Here is a 14,302-nt window from a genome sequence, read left to right as displayed (position 1 = left end):
AGGGAGGGAGAGAAGGAGAGGAGAGGAAAAGGGAGGAGAGGAAGAGATGGGAGAGGAAGAGAGGGGAGAGGAAGAGAGAGGGAGGGAGGGAGAAAGAAAGAGAGAGAGAGACAGAGTCAGAAGAGTCAGAGAGACAGAGAGGGGGGAGGGAGAGGGAGAGAAAGAGAGACACAGAGACAGAGACTGAGACAGAGGGGAGAGAGAGAGAGAGAGAGAGAGAGAGAGAGAGAGAGAGAGAGAGAGAATATAGGGAGACCAGTTAAGAGGCTGGCGATTGGTGCTGAGGACCTAAATTAGGGTGGTGGCCATGTGAATGGAATAATAATAATCATGATGATGATAGCTAACATTTATAATGTGCTTACTTCATGCCATACTCCATGCTAAGCTCTTTACAATTATTAACTCATTTGACCCTCACAACAATCCTGGGAGGCAGGTGCTATTGTTATCCCCGTTTTACAGATGAGGAAACTGAGGGAAACAGAGGTTAAGTGACTTGCCAAGGGTCACACAGCTAGTAAATATCTGAGTCTGACTCTAGATCCAGTGTCCTATCTACTGTGTCACTGCTACGGTGGAGGTAGAGTTAATAAACCTTGGTGACTGAGTGTACCAATGGAGGTTTAAGTTACTTCCAGTTTTTTGGAAATTATATAACTCTGTCACCAAAATCTTTGAACAGGTAGCTATTTTTATGTCTTAAGAATGCTTTCAGGGTATATACCCAGGACATTATTGAGTCAAAGTATATGATTATTTTTGTGATTTGCACTTTTTACTAGCAATGAATCAGTATACCTGTTACACCCATCTGGCCCATAATTATTATGGATATGACAAACCTCATCAAACAAAATCATATTCTTATACAAAGAAGAGAAAGAGACGAGAGTATTTGAAACTTAATCTGAGTTATGTACTTTTTAAAAGTATGTATTAAATTCAACATATCAGCTCCAACATTGCATGGCTTTGTCTATGTTCTCTTTGGAACTTTCCTCTGCATTCTTCTCTGTATTTTTTAAATGTTTCAGTGACACTTTTTTTCTTTCTTCTTTCTTTTTTTTTTTTGCTATCATTACCCTCACTCCTCCCTGTAATTCACCTTCACCCGCAAAATAAAAGCCTCCTTATAACAAATAAACATAGTCAAGAAAAACAGATGGACATTTTGGCCATATCTAAAAATATCTATCAAGTTTTGTTGCTTTTGATTATTTTTGCTAATTTGATGGATTTGAGGTGATATCAGAGTTTTTTTGAGGTGATATCAAGAGTTTTTTTGATTTGTATGTCTTTGATTATGAGGTTGAGTATTTTTTCAAGTGATTATTAATAATTTGTATCTGTTCTTTTGAAAACTGCCTGTTCATATCCTTAAAAAAAAAAACTCAAAAAAACCAAAACTACTCATAGGGAAAGGAAATCCTTTATGTATCAAGCTCTCCAAATCTATAAAAAGCACCATCCCTAATACCGAATCTTATATAGAGAGATAAACTCAAAATATATGAAGGATCTGTGATTTTGTCAGCTTGGAGAACTCTTTGCATGGTACCTTAGAAAATCCCTGAATTTGGAATTTCAAGGATCTGGGCTCAAATCCTGACTGTGCCACTTACTATTTGTGTTATCTTGGGAAAATCATTTGACATCTCTGGGACTCAACTCTTCATCTATAAAACAACTAGATGATCTGTTACAGCTCTAAAACCCATCTATAATTTAGGAGGTAGGACCAAGGAATTTGGGGCTAGAGGTTAAGGGCCTCACCCAGAGTCATACAATTAGTCTGTATCAGAGTTGGGATTTGACTCTGAGTCAAGCCTAATGTGCTATCTACTATACCATGCTGCCTTGATTAAACTATGGGCCATTATCTCATCTAATGGATTCCCAAAATACCAGCAATAGCAAGGTTGGCTCCCTGGGCAAAGTCTTCTTTGCCCATCTATGCCTTGGATAAGTGGTTATGATACTTCCTTCTTCTTAATACTCCATCTTGTTACATGGGTTACATTGGGACATGATATGATATGTCTCTCCTGGGTCCTGGAGATCTGGATGCCCCCAGTTTGGGAGGTGATGAGTCCTTCTTCTGGTGCTTGTGATCTGTTTTGCTTCTGCCTTCTAGCCTTCCAATGGAACCAGGTTTCCACCAGCACTGCCATGCCATACCCCATGATTGGTCCAGGGCTCCTGGAGGGGGGGAGGGCTGGGATGACCCAATTGCACATCTTTTGGAAACTATGTCACCGAGACTCCCGGCGGTCTGCCTTTTGCCGAAAATTGCAGCAGCTTACCACTCCAGTGCGTTGGAGAAGCCCAACCCCAGAGCCACTGATTCAGTCAACCAAAGGCTGGCAGGAAGGACTTCCCAAAACACCCACCTCTGAGGCCTTTCCAGAGGATTTGCTGAATGCCGAGACAGTAGGCAAACAAGAGAAGAAGGAGGTGGTTTCTGTGAGCCCCACCGTGTTAGCTGCTGAACAGAACCCTACATCTGGTTCAAGCTTCCAGGTGGGCTTAGGCCTTGAACTTCAGGCAGAGCCCCTCCAGTCCCCTGGCATGGAGAGGTGAGAGGCACTGTTGGAATCTATTCCATGTAGAAATGTAGCCAAGCATTTCATGGGGTAGAGGTGCTATTAAGTTTCCTCATTATTTGGGAATCTGCTTTACTTTGCCACTTAAAATAGCTAGCTTTTATGTATAATATAATATGATATAATATACATAGATATGATGATATATGATATGATATAGCATGATAGTATAATGTAATATAGTATATGATATAACATGATATAGTATAATACAGTATGATATGACATGATATGTTCTGTTATAATAATAAAATATGATATGATATAGAACAGAACTTTTAAGGTTTACATAATTCTTTATATATTTTGTCTCATCTGCGCCTCCTAACAACCTTGGGAAGCAGGGGCTATTCTTAATTCTTTGTAGATAAGGAAACGGAGGCTGAGAAAGATGAAGTGACTTGCCCAAAGTGACATGGTTCATGAAGTGTGGGAGTCAGGATTCAAACTCAGGTCTTCCTAACTCTAAATCCAACACTCCCTGTTGTGCCACCTAGCTATCATTTAACAAAGAGTGGCAAATTGAGAGTGTTTGTAATAATAGGGAATTATTACGCCAGGGAATTGTATTAGGGAAACCCTTTCTACATATTTGGCTTGGGGTCCCTGAATTGAAACTGAGCTCATTGATGAGAGGGGAATGATGAGGCCTGGCCAGATTGCTCACCAATCAATCACATTTCTCCAAAGCTCCACTTTTCCTTTGTCAAGGCAGTGACTCTAGTGCCTCGTGAAAGGCAAACATTCCTTTTCTGGATTAAGAAAGGGGGAAAGAAATAAAGAAAAGAGAAAAGTTAATAATGCATGTGGAGATAATAGCTTCTGTTGGCAGGAAGGGACAGCGTGGAACAAGTTATCCAGGTAGCCCACGTGAGACATAAGAGAGGGGCTGCGAGGACACAGGGATTTCTGAAGAAGCTATGTTTGGTTCCATTCCTAGCCTTACAGTGGCCTTAAGCTGCTCCTCTCCCGGTGCCTCACCCTGGCCTTTCTCCTCAGCAATGACTTTAACGTGAGTCCTCCCGGTCACGACGACATCGGCCGGGCTGATATGTACCGCTGGAAGGTCTCTGCCCAGGCTCCCTGCAGCTCCACCTGTACCTCGGGTAGGTCTGAGTGAACAGCCTTGGGCCGAGCTCTGAGGGGGAGGTGAGGGAGAGCTCACTGGGCTAGGGGTGGAGAGAGGCCTTTCCTAGTGTGTGAAGGGAGGGGTGTGCCTCGCTCCTTTCTCACTGGTTTTTGTCTTCTTCAAGGGCTGTCTGTGCCCAGCACCTCAGCCTGGGGATTACCACCTACAAGCCTCTTTCCTGGTCGATCTGAACTGCAGGAGGCCAAACTCTGGCTCTGACTCTGTGTGGGGAGAATCAGAACTTTGGTTTTGCCGTGGGGTCTAATGGGGGCTTCCTGGCTAAGGGCCGTCCTGATTATCCAGCAGGTATTAGTGCCTCCTACGCCATGTGTGTGCGTTATGATGGAGTGGAAGTGGAAGAGAGCTACTGTGATGCTGTGACCCGCCCGGAGCCAGCCTATGAACTCTGCACGGGGAGGGATTGCCAACCCAGGTGAGCTACCAGGGAAGACAAATGCCAGGATGGGGGGTCTGGTGGGGGAGGGAGGCATCACTCAAATCCCAAGAATTGGGGGTGAGAAGACAAGATGCAATGTGCATGGGGGATAGAGTCCTGGACCTGGGGTCAGGAAAAACCTGGGTTCAAATTTTGCCCTAAACACTAGCTGTATGGTCCTACAGATATCCTGGTCATAGGATCACAGATACAGAGTTCAAGGGACCTTAGAGATTATCCAACCTCTTCATTTTATGAATAAGGTCATATCACCTCTCTGGGCCTCAGTTTCCTCATTTATAAAATGAAGATACTAATAGCAACCATCTCCCAGAGTTGTTGTGAGGATCAAATGTTATACAATCCCTATAAAGTGCATTACCTACCTCAAGGCATTGTATAAATATCAGCTCCTCCTCCTCCTCCTCCTTCTCCTTCTCTAGACTGGTTTTGTGTCACTTAGTTCAGAGGTAGAAGGCTGGAGAATGAGCAGGGTCCTAGATAAGGGTGATTCTGCCCTTATGGAATCCCCTGAAAGATATGGCCCCAACTTTTCAGAGTATAGGAGAGTCAGGATTAAAGCTTGGAGAAAAATAACTTTAAAAAATAATCCGTATCACCTAAAATTTCCAATTCTTTTCAAAGTTAAAGACCAAATAAACAGTTCTAATACTCAAACTAGAACTGAAGACTTGTATAATGATAATGATAATAATAATGATAATAATAATAATAGCTAACACTTATGTGTCAGAGAGGGAAATGGCAAACCATTCCAATATCTTTGCTAGGAAAACTCTAAATGGGATCATAAAGATTTGGGCATGAATGAAAAATGACTGAACAACAAAAATGTGCCAAGCATTGTGCTAATCACAATTATTATCTCACTTGATCCTCTTAACCCTGGGAAGTAGGTGTTATTATTATCCCTATTTTACAGATGAGGAAACTGATTTGTATAAAGATTCATAGATGCCACTGTCCTTAGCTCATTACCACCATGTAAAGTGTTCACATGATACATTTTTTTTTCAAAAGAGACATGTTTCTTGTCAGCTTTTTGGCTCCCCTAACATCAGAGACATAACTAGAGTAAGATGACTAGGGCTTTGTCTAGGGGTGCTGAAATTTAGAAAGCACTAACAATAAACTCTTAATGTAAAGGGATAATGGAGATTCCTATCATATAATTAATTGATAGGATGCTTCCAAATACCCTGATAAATCTTCTCTCCTTCTACCCCTCCATGTCTGGGCCTGTATCCCAGATGAGCTCCTCTCCAGCCCTTTCCCACCCTGCTCTCCCCTACCCATGAGTGATTTCTCCCTTTGAGTCCCAGGGTCTCTTCCCTCTGAGTTGAATTTGTCTTAAAATGTTGATTTGAAAATGTGTGTGCTTGCCCTAAGGGAAAGCTGTGTATTGTCACCCCAGGGTTCCAGACCCCAGCTTTTATACCTCATGGTATTTGTTTTTGACATCAAATTTCATGCCTCATAGGTTTTTGCTTTTAATAGATGGAAAACTGTGGTACCCAAATGCAACCATGCATCCAAAGTTCTTTGAGAACAGAGCATGTGCTTCCCCTTTTATTTAGTCCACAAACACATACTGAGTACCTACTATGTTCCCAAATCTGTAGAGAGTGCTGCTATGTATTTTAGTATTTTCTGCCACATGTACTTAATAGAATGCTCTGCATATAGTAGAGTTTAGTCAGATCTTGCTGACTGACATTATAGTTACTGTTAAATGTATAGTCCTGTCCCATAACTTCCTAATCAACAGTAGCATATACCCTTGACAGACCAGTTGCAGCCAGGCGTTAGCACTAACTATATACTAACTAAACTAACCCATAGTAAGCTTTGGGAAAAAGCCAATATTCGGTGCATGGAGCTGAGCTAGTCATATCAGCAACCGTTAAGTGACTGAGTAAAGGGGTCAAAGGGAGAAATTTGCCAGGGTAGAGTTAGGCCAAGGAACTAGGACAGGTTCTTCCATAGAGTCTGGGGACTGAGGATGTGAACAATCTGTATCCTGTAAGAGATGGCTGTTCCATGGCCAGTTTGGTAACCTTTAAGGCCTCTCACTAGGAACAGAGGATTGTTGTTGTGGAGTCATTTCAGTTGTGTCTGACTCTTTGTGACCCCATTAAGGGTTTTCTTGGCAAAGATACTCAAGCATTTTGCCATTTCCTTCTCCAGCTCATTTTACAGATGAGGAAACCTAGGCAAACAGAGTTAAGTGACTTGCCCAGGGTCATATAGCTAGTAAGTGTCTGAAGTCAAATTTGAACTCAAGTCTTCCTGCCTGGCACTCTATCCACTATGGCACCACCTAGAAGGAGCTTTAAAGGCCATCTGGTCCAACCATCCTCATTTTACAGATGAATAATAACCCTAGGCTCAGAGAAGTTGTGACATCCAAATTTATATAGATATAAAGTGGCAGAACCAGGATTTGAACCCAGATCCTCTGACTGTAAACCCAGAACTCTTTCTACTGGTCCATTTCTGTTTTGTTTTTTGTTTCTTTGTTTGTTTTTTGCTTTTTGGTGGGGCAATCGAGGTTAAATGACTTGCCCAGGGTCACACAGCTAGGAAGTGTCAAGTGTCTGAGACAGGATTTGAATTCAGGTCCTCCTGACTCCAAGGCCAGAGCTCTATACACTGTGCCACCTAGCTGCCCCCACTGGTCCATTTCTCCTGCTCTTTTTACTGCCTCTCTGGGCCTGAGGTTTTGATGGCCCCATGACTTTACTGAGAACCATGGCTCAGCCCCTTCTGTGTCTGTGGATTGTTTTGCTCTGCCTGAAGGTGGGAGACGAGTCGATGGAGCGAATGCTCAAGGACTTGCGGGGAGGGACACCAGTCCCGTACGGTCCGATGCTGGAGGATGCTGGCTCCTGGCTTTGACAGCTCAGTCTATGATGAGTTGTGTGTGGCAGCTGGGTTGGCACGGCCCCTGGAAAAGAAGGTGTGCAGGAACAAGGCCTGTGGTCCTCAGTGGGAGCTCTCTGAATGGTCTGAGGTATGAGTGCACCTTTGGTTTGACATCCTTGGAATAGGTGGTCAGGGGGCTTGGGGGCTTGGGTGAGGGCAAGTGCTGTTGATTAGACCATTCGCAGATTTCTGAATTTCTTGGTGACTCTGAATTCACTTAACCTTGACTGTGACTAGTGAAGTAATTCACTTGGGGGACGCAGAGGGTGTTTTCATATGATGAATTAATTCTCTTTAGATAGAGGGGCACCCTCTGTTTCTATCGTTGTATTTGTGTGGTGAGCAGGAAAGCCTCCAACAAATACGAAACTGGATAAGGAGTAAGAGACACATATCTGCCTCCTTAACTGTGTTAAGATGACTTCACCCAGTAAAAGAAAGTGAGAAGTCCATCCAACTTCAGGATTTACTCATATTCTTGGTCTGCTTGGTTTACGTGGGGGGTGTGGTGATGCTGGTAATTCGGGATCTCTGGCTAGAATAAAACTGATTTACTGTAACCATGACATGGGCCATCTTGCCTCTTCTCCCCTTTTCCTCCATGGGGCCCAGTGCTCAGCTCGATGCGGTGGGCAAGGCACCATGAGGAGAGAGGTGCGCTGTTCCGTGGGGTTGTCGCTGTGTAACGAGGCCACGAGGCCAGCTGGTGAGAAGGAATGCCTGGGTCCGCCCTGTGATCGGCAGTGGACTGCTTCTGATTGGGGACCGGTGAGTCCAGCCTGCCAGTGGTCTTTCTGTCCCATCAGCCTTTTGTGATCCTTGGGCACCAAGTATATATAGGTGACAGGAAAAAGTGAGGTCTCAGTTGAAGATGACAGAGACAGAGGACACCTATACCCACCTTACCCCTAGTTTCAATTCCATGAGCTCAATACCTCACTGTCTGAAGCTTATTCCCCTTTCAAAGGAAACAAGGGTTTTCTGTGAGAGAGTGGGGTACAGTGAAGGCCCCCTCAAATGTTCCCCAGTGGACAATGAATGGCTTGGAGAACCATCAGATAAATAAGGACAAATACCTTTTGGTAATTAAGTTCCATCAGTGAGAACTATTTAAGGGAGAATGAGAAAGCAAGCTTAGGTGTGATCAGGTCTCTGTTGTTTCCCCAAAGCTCCCAAATGACGCACCCAATGATCTCATGTTTCTCCAAGTGCTCAGGTGCCTGTGGTGAGGGACGGATGAGCCGAATCATCTCATGTCGAAATTTGGAGGGGAAGGTGATCTCAGGTTCCCAGTGTGACCCAGCCACAAAGCCACTAGCTGTTTACCCTTGTGGGGGCTGGAACTGCCCTGCCCACTGGGTGGAACAAGGGTGGGAACAGGTGAGTCTCAGTAAGAAATTGCCACTTTGTGTGGGAGGTTGCCTGCTTTTAGGAGGTAAAATGATGGCAGATTGAGAGTGGCTCAGGCCATCTTGCCCTGGAGACATGGGGGAAAAACTTCAAGATATGGGCTGGATACATCTTGGAAGTGACCTTGACAACTCTACCATGGAGGAATCAGGGTGGCCTGGGGGATCAAGATGATTTCCTATTACTGGCACCCTGTTGGAATAAGCCTGGAGAGTTATGAGATAGATGGTCATATTGATATGACCTGGATCTGGGGACTTGTATTCTCCTGGGGATGCTGGCAGTAGAGATGTGGCTTAGGCAGGCAGTCTATTTGTGCTTCTCTTTACCCTCTTCAGAGACCTTGGGGGAAAGTGGTGGAGCAGGCAGGAGTGCTTTGTCAAGGATTGAAGGTGGTGATTCTGGGAAATTCCCACTAGGGGGCAAGAGCATCATTCCTTTGCCTGGATGGTTTTCTCTCTATCCTCTCCTTGGACTTGCCAGAAGCTGTGGGTAGCAGGCTTACCCTCTAGAGCTCATCTCAATTTTGTCATATTACTCAGCTCCAAGAATGATTACCTTTACTCACTAGTTTCTAAATTTTGCTTTTCTAGCCCTTGGTTTCTTCATCCACTGCCAACTCACCCTCTGGGAATTTGGGGTGCTCATCAGTGAATTCTTTCATCCTCTCTGCCATAGTTTCCTTCTCTCTAAGTTGAGACTGAGTTGGGCTAGATGATTCCTAGGATCCTTTTGAGCTATAACTTTTTATTTTCTAAATAGTCCTAGGCCAAGGACTGAATGATGCACTTGAGAAGAGTCCCATTGAATCAGGGAAACCTGGCGAGGCTAGTGGCCATGGTTCAGGGTAATGGATCAGATGAACTTTGAAGATCCTTCTGGTCCTTGTGTTTTAACCAAGGGCCCTTAACCCAGAAGCCAGTAATATAGGTGACCAGTCATTCTGTAAGTTTCACTAACTCAGGATATTGACTAAAGTACTAAACACTGTTGTGGGTTCACTCGCTAGCTTTATCATCTACAACCTGGGTGACAACCTTGGGCAAGTCACTTAACCTCTTGGGTTCTCAGTTTCTCCATCTTAAAGTGAAGGAATTGGAATAAGTGACCTCTAAGGTCCCTTTTAGCTTGTATATTGATGATTCTACATGTAAGACATTGCATGGAGTTAAATGGAAAGAAAATAAAAACCTAGGTCTAGACATCTTCAGAAGGTTTCTTTCTTCAGGTCAAGAACCGGACATCGTATAGTAAGACCTATCTCCTAATATATAGTCTCTCCAAATCTACCCTCCCTTAGTTTCTTTTTTTCATTTTCATCTTGATTTTTTTTTCAATGGCTTGAACCAGGAAATCTTTTGAATTGGTGGGGAGAAGGGAATGAGGAGAAGGATTTCTGGGCATTGAGACAAGTCATATCAAATAGCCACCAAGCATTTATTAAACATCTACTATGTGCTGGGCACCACGCCAAGTGCTGAGGATACAAAGAAAGACATACCCTACCCCCACCCCCGCACCAAAACAGCTCAGTCCCTGCCCTCAAGGAGCTCACAGTCTAACAACATACAAGCAACTCTGTCCAAATAACATATATATAGGATAAATTGGAGATAATCTCAGAGGGAAAACATTAAGGTTAAGAAGGACTGCAAAATTCTTCTTACAGAAGGTAGGACTCTAGCTGAGACTTGAAGGAAGCTAGAGAAGCTGGGAAGTTAAGGGGAGGAGAGAGTTATAGACCTGGGGGACAGTCTATGAAAATGATCAAGAGTTGGAAGCTAGAGTGTTGTGTTCCAGGATCAGCCAGGAATCCAGGGTCATTGGACCACAGAGGAAGTAGAAGGGGATAAGGTGTGAGAAGACTGGAAAGGTAGGAAAGGGCCAGGTGATGAAAGGCTTTAAAAGCCAAACAGAATTTTTATATATGACCCTGGAAGTCATAGGGGCCACTGGAGGTTATTGAGTGTATATGTATGTGGGGGTGGGGGAAGGTATGTGGGTTCCATGATCTGTTTTGAGATCAGTTTGTCAACTGTGACAGAAATAAGTAGAGCTGTTATTTCCCAAATTCAAGGGCAGGCACTGTTTTGTTTTAATCTTTGTGAGCCAAGCATTTAGCAAAGCACGTGGCACATTATAAAACGTTTATTGGTCTGAACCTGCGCTTTTATTGATTTGAGGACTTTCTAGTGTAGAAGCTCTCTCCCATAATGCAGATCAGCAGCTCGTTTGTAATTTGTCTTCTGGAGATGTTGGCAGTAGAGACGTGGCTTGAGCAGGCAGGGTGTTCAATTGTGCCTCTGCTCTTTACCCTTTTTGGAGACTTTGGGGGAAAGTGGTGGGGCAGGCAGACGTGCTTTGTCAAGGATTGAAGGTGGTGATTTCAGGAAATTCCCACTAGGGGATGAGAGCATCATTCCTTTGCCTGGATGGTTTTCTTCCCAACCTCCCCTTGGACTTCCCAGAAGATATGGGTAGCGGACTATAGAACTCATTCCAGTTTCGTCAGATTACCTTATAGAGCTCATTCCAATTTTGTCATATTACTCCGCTCTAAGGATGGTTACCTTTACTCCTCAACTCACTGGTTTCTAAACTCTGCCTTTCTGGCCACTTTTCTTGGCCCTTGGCTTCATCTCCTGCCAACCCATCCTCTGGGAATTTTAGATGCTCTTAAATAAGTCCTTTCATCTCTCAGAGACACTTTCCTCAGCTCTAAGATGAGACTGATTTGGGCTAGGTGACTTTGCTTACTGTTGTAATTTAGAGAATTGCCTGGGACAGTGAAAGGTCAAGGGACTCATCCATGGTCACACAGCTAGTTTGCATCGGAGACAGGACTTACATCCAGCCAGGTCTTCCTGACTCCAAGGCTGGCCTTCTATCCTCTGGACCACGTTGCTTCTCCCACTTGACTATTGTCTTTAGCTTTAATAAAAACTTGTTGAATGAAAGAATCAACAAAGTAGAGAGCAGCATAGGAGGACAAAGTCAGGTGAGAGAGGTAAAGAGGGATCCTGCACTGTTGGGCTGGGGAGAACTGTTGGCAAAACAATCTGAGTCTGCAGCTATGTTTCTCCTAGCTGAAAACCTGCCAGTTCCATCGTTCCACAGGGAAAAAGACAAGACATTGAGATAGACTATAGCTGAGTTATGGTAGGGGCACCAGGTTTTACTGCTCCCAGAGCACTTCTCTCTTCCCTCTCACCCTAGTGCAATGCCAGCTGTGGCCGAGGAGTAAAGGTCCGCAGGGTGCTGTGTGCGGGATTGGAGAATGGAGTATACCGGGAGTACCCCGAAGGGCACTGTGATGTCTCCCAGAAACCCGAGGTACAGGCACCTTGTTTCAAGAGACCCTGTTCCATCTGGTTCACCACAGCATGGTCTCAGGTAAGGAGATGGAGGGAGACATAATTAGCAAATGGTGGAGATTATGAGTAGAAGGAGAAGTTCCCCCATGGCGGGTGTAAGGGGAATGGCAGGGGAGTGGGGTTAGGATGGGAGCAGGCTCCTGCCTTCATTATTTCAGTCTTCCTCATCATTGTGTTGTAGTTAAAAGTTTGTTGGGTCTGGAGTCAGATTCAAATCCCAGAGCTGCCACTCCCTTTGTGGTCTGTATGTTACCTGGTGCAAATTATCTGTGTAACCGGAGGCAAATCACTTTGTGTCTCTAGGACTCACTTTACTCATTTGTAAAATGTGGGTTTGGACCAGGTGACTCATGTGGTCGCTTCCAGCTTCAAGTGCGTGATCCTTTGACCTTGAAGCATTGGCCGCCATGCTCCGTGGTTTGTGGTGTTGGATAGAGCAGGCCCATTTGTCACTGCTGCTATTTTTTTGAATAAAACTCAAGCTGGGTTGATTTCCCTTCTTCTTTGCCGGTCACTCCGTCCTCAGGGGAAGATTAGGGAGCTCTGCGTTCTGAGTGGTGCAAACACTCCTGCAGAGGATGAGCAAACCTGGGTGGGTTTGGGGATGAGGCAAGATTTCTCTTCTGATGGGATAGACCTGTGCTTTGGAGTTACTCTCTCTGGAAAGTGGGGGAAGTGTGATGGATGTTGGGATGAGTTAAGGAGTCTGGAAGGGATGGTGAATCTTAGATTTGATGATGCTCAAGGTAATATGGATTAATTAATTATGAAAAATATGGATCAATTAATTAAACTGAGGCCTAGAAAGACAAAGGGATTTGCCTACATTTATTAAGCATTTACTATGTGCCAAGCACTGTGCTGGGTCTATGGATACCAATACAGGCCTTGCCTCCAAAGAGTTTATGTTGTAACAGGAGGAAGAAACACAAATACGAAGCACTGGTGATCAGAGAAGGGCACTTTGGGCCAGAAAGTTACAAGGATGGCGAGGGATGCCATCGAGGAGTAGATTGACACACCTCTTCCAGGAGCGATGGCATAATTCCCCCAAGGTCTCAGTGACTCGTTGGGCTGATGAATTTTGTGTGTTGAGTTAATGGGAAAGGAAAAAGGAGTGGAATCACAGAAGACAGATTTAGACATGGAGCCGGAGGATTTAGAGATCATCCAGTCCCATCAAACTCTCTCATTTTACAGCTGAGGAAACATTAGACCCAGAAAATGTAAGGGATTGCCCAGCATGTCATATAGCTAGTAAGTGTCTGATCTGAGGCAGGTCTCACCGGAGATCTTTCTGACTCCAAATTCAGAGTCCTATCTATTACACCATGCTGTCTCTCCATTACGGTTCCCCCAAGGTACTAGTGGCTTATGCTAGATAGAGGGATTTTGTATGTTGAGCTAATGGACCAGGACAAGGGAATGGGAATTGTGATGGTTGAGGCCCTAAAATGAAGAGGGACTTTCTCACCTTTGTATTTGTATTTCTGGCACCGAACAGGATACCTGGCACATAATAGGTGCATAATAAATGTGACTTGATTGATTGGTAGCTAGGTGACACAACAGATAGAGAACTATACTTGTGGTCAGGAAGACTTGAGTTCTTATCTAGCCTTAGATGCTTTACTAGCTATGTGACCCTAGGCAAGTCACATGAACTCTGTGTATCTCAATTTTCTCAATCTTTAAAATGAGAGGATTAGACTCCAACTCTAAATCTACGACCCTCCGATATAGCCCCAAGCTAAGATCTCCCTCCTCTAACCATCACTTCTTGCTTCTCCTCCTCTGTCCCTCTTGGGCCGTGGACAGTGCAGTAAGACTTGTGGTGTGGGGCTGAGGCTACGAGAGGTCAAATGTTACCAAGGAGAGGAGCTGGGCCAGGGATGTGACCCGAATTCCAAGCCAGAGGCCAAGCAGACGTGTCAGGTCCAGCTGTGTCCTACAGAGGCGCCAGGTGAGGGCGTGGGGAGACTGGTTGCTGCCTTGGGGCATGAGGCCGGTGGCAGGGATGGGGCTGGCGAGTTATGTCACGGCCTTATTTCTGTTGTCTAGGTGATGACTGTGAGGACAAAGCCACAGCCAACTGTGCCCTGGTGCTGAAGGTGAAGCTGTGCATGCACTGGTACTACCGGAAAGCCTGTTGTGGCGCCTGCCGCGGTAAAGCTCTCTGACTCGTCTGAGGGCTGGGCTGTGACCTGCTTCTCGCCAGGTGGTAGGTGTGAAGGGAAGGATTCCCCCTGTAACCTTCCACTCAGAAAAGCCACTTGTTCCTCTACGATCACAGAGCATAGGTTTAAAGCTGGAAGGGAACTTAGAGGCCAACTCCTTCATTTTACAGATGAGGAAACTGAGGCACATCTGCCCAGGGCATTTGAACCCAGCTTTCCCTGAC

At 44.8% G+C, this 14,302-nt stretch overlaps 1 protein-coding gene across 1 annotated transcript in view; it reads left to right on the top strand.

The window, feature by feature from the left end:
* LOC114047545 (ADAMTS-like protein 2) overlaps positions 1–14,081 on the top strand; it is a 34,634-nt gene extending 20,553 nt beyond the window's left edge. The window contains exons 10-18 of the mRNA XM_027868370.1: positions 2,138–2,579; positions 3,606–3,712; positions 4,039–4,168; positions 6,992–7,205; positions 7,730–7,885; positions 8,327–8,497; positions 11,744–11,920; positions 13,720–13,864; positions 13,963–14,081. Coding sequence (XP_027724171.1) covers positions 2,138–2,579; positions 3,606–3,712; positions 4,039–4,168; positions 6,992–7,205; positions 7,730–7,885; positions 8,327–8,497; positions 11,744–11,920; positions 13,720–13,864; positions 13,963–14,081 — 1,661 coding nt within the window. The remainder of the gene's footprint in view (positions 1–2,137; positions 2,580–3,605; positions 3,713–4,038; positions 4,169–6,991; positions 7,206–7,729; positions 7,886–8,326; positions 8,498–11,743; positions 11,921–13,719; positions 13,865–13,962) is intronic.
* The last annotated feature ends 221 nt before the right edge of the window (positions 14,082–14,302 follow it).

This window comes from Vombatus ursinus, unplaced genomic scaffold, assembly GCF_900497805.2.
Source record: "Vombatus ursinus unplaced genomic scaffold, bare-nosed wombat genome assembly UNPS02014789.1, whole genome shotgun sequence".
Lineage (NCBI taxonomy): Eukaryota > Metazoa > Chordata > Mammalia > Diprotodontia > Vombatidae > Vombatus > Vombatus ursinus.
This window is presented reverse-complemented; position numbering and strand designations above follow the sequence as displayed.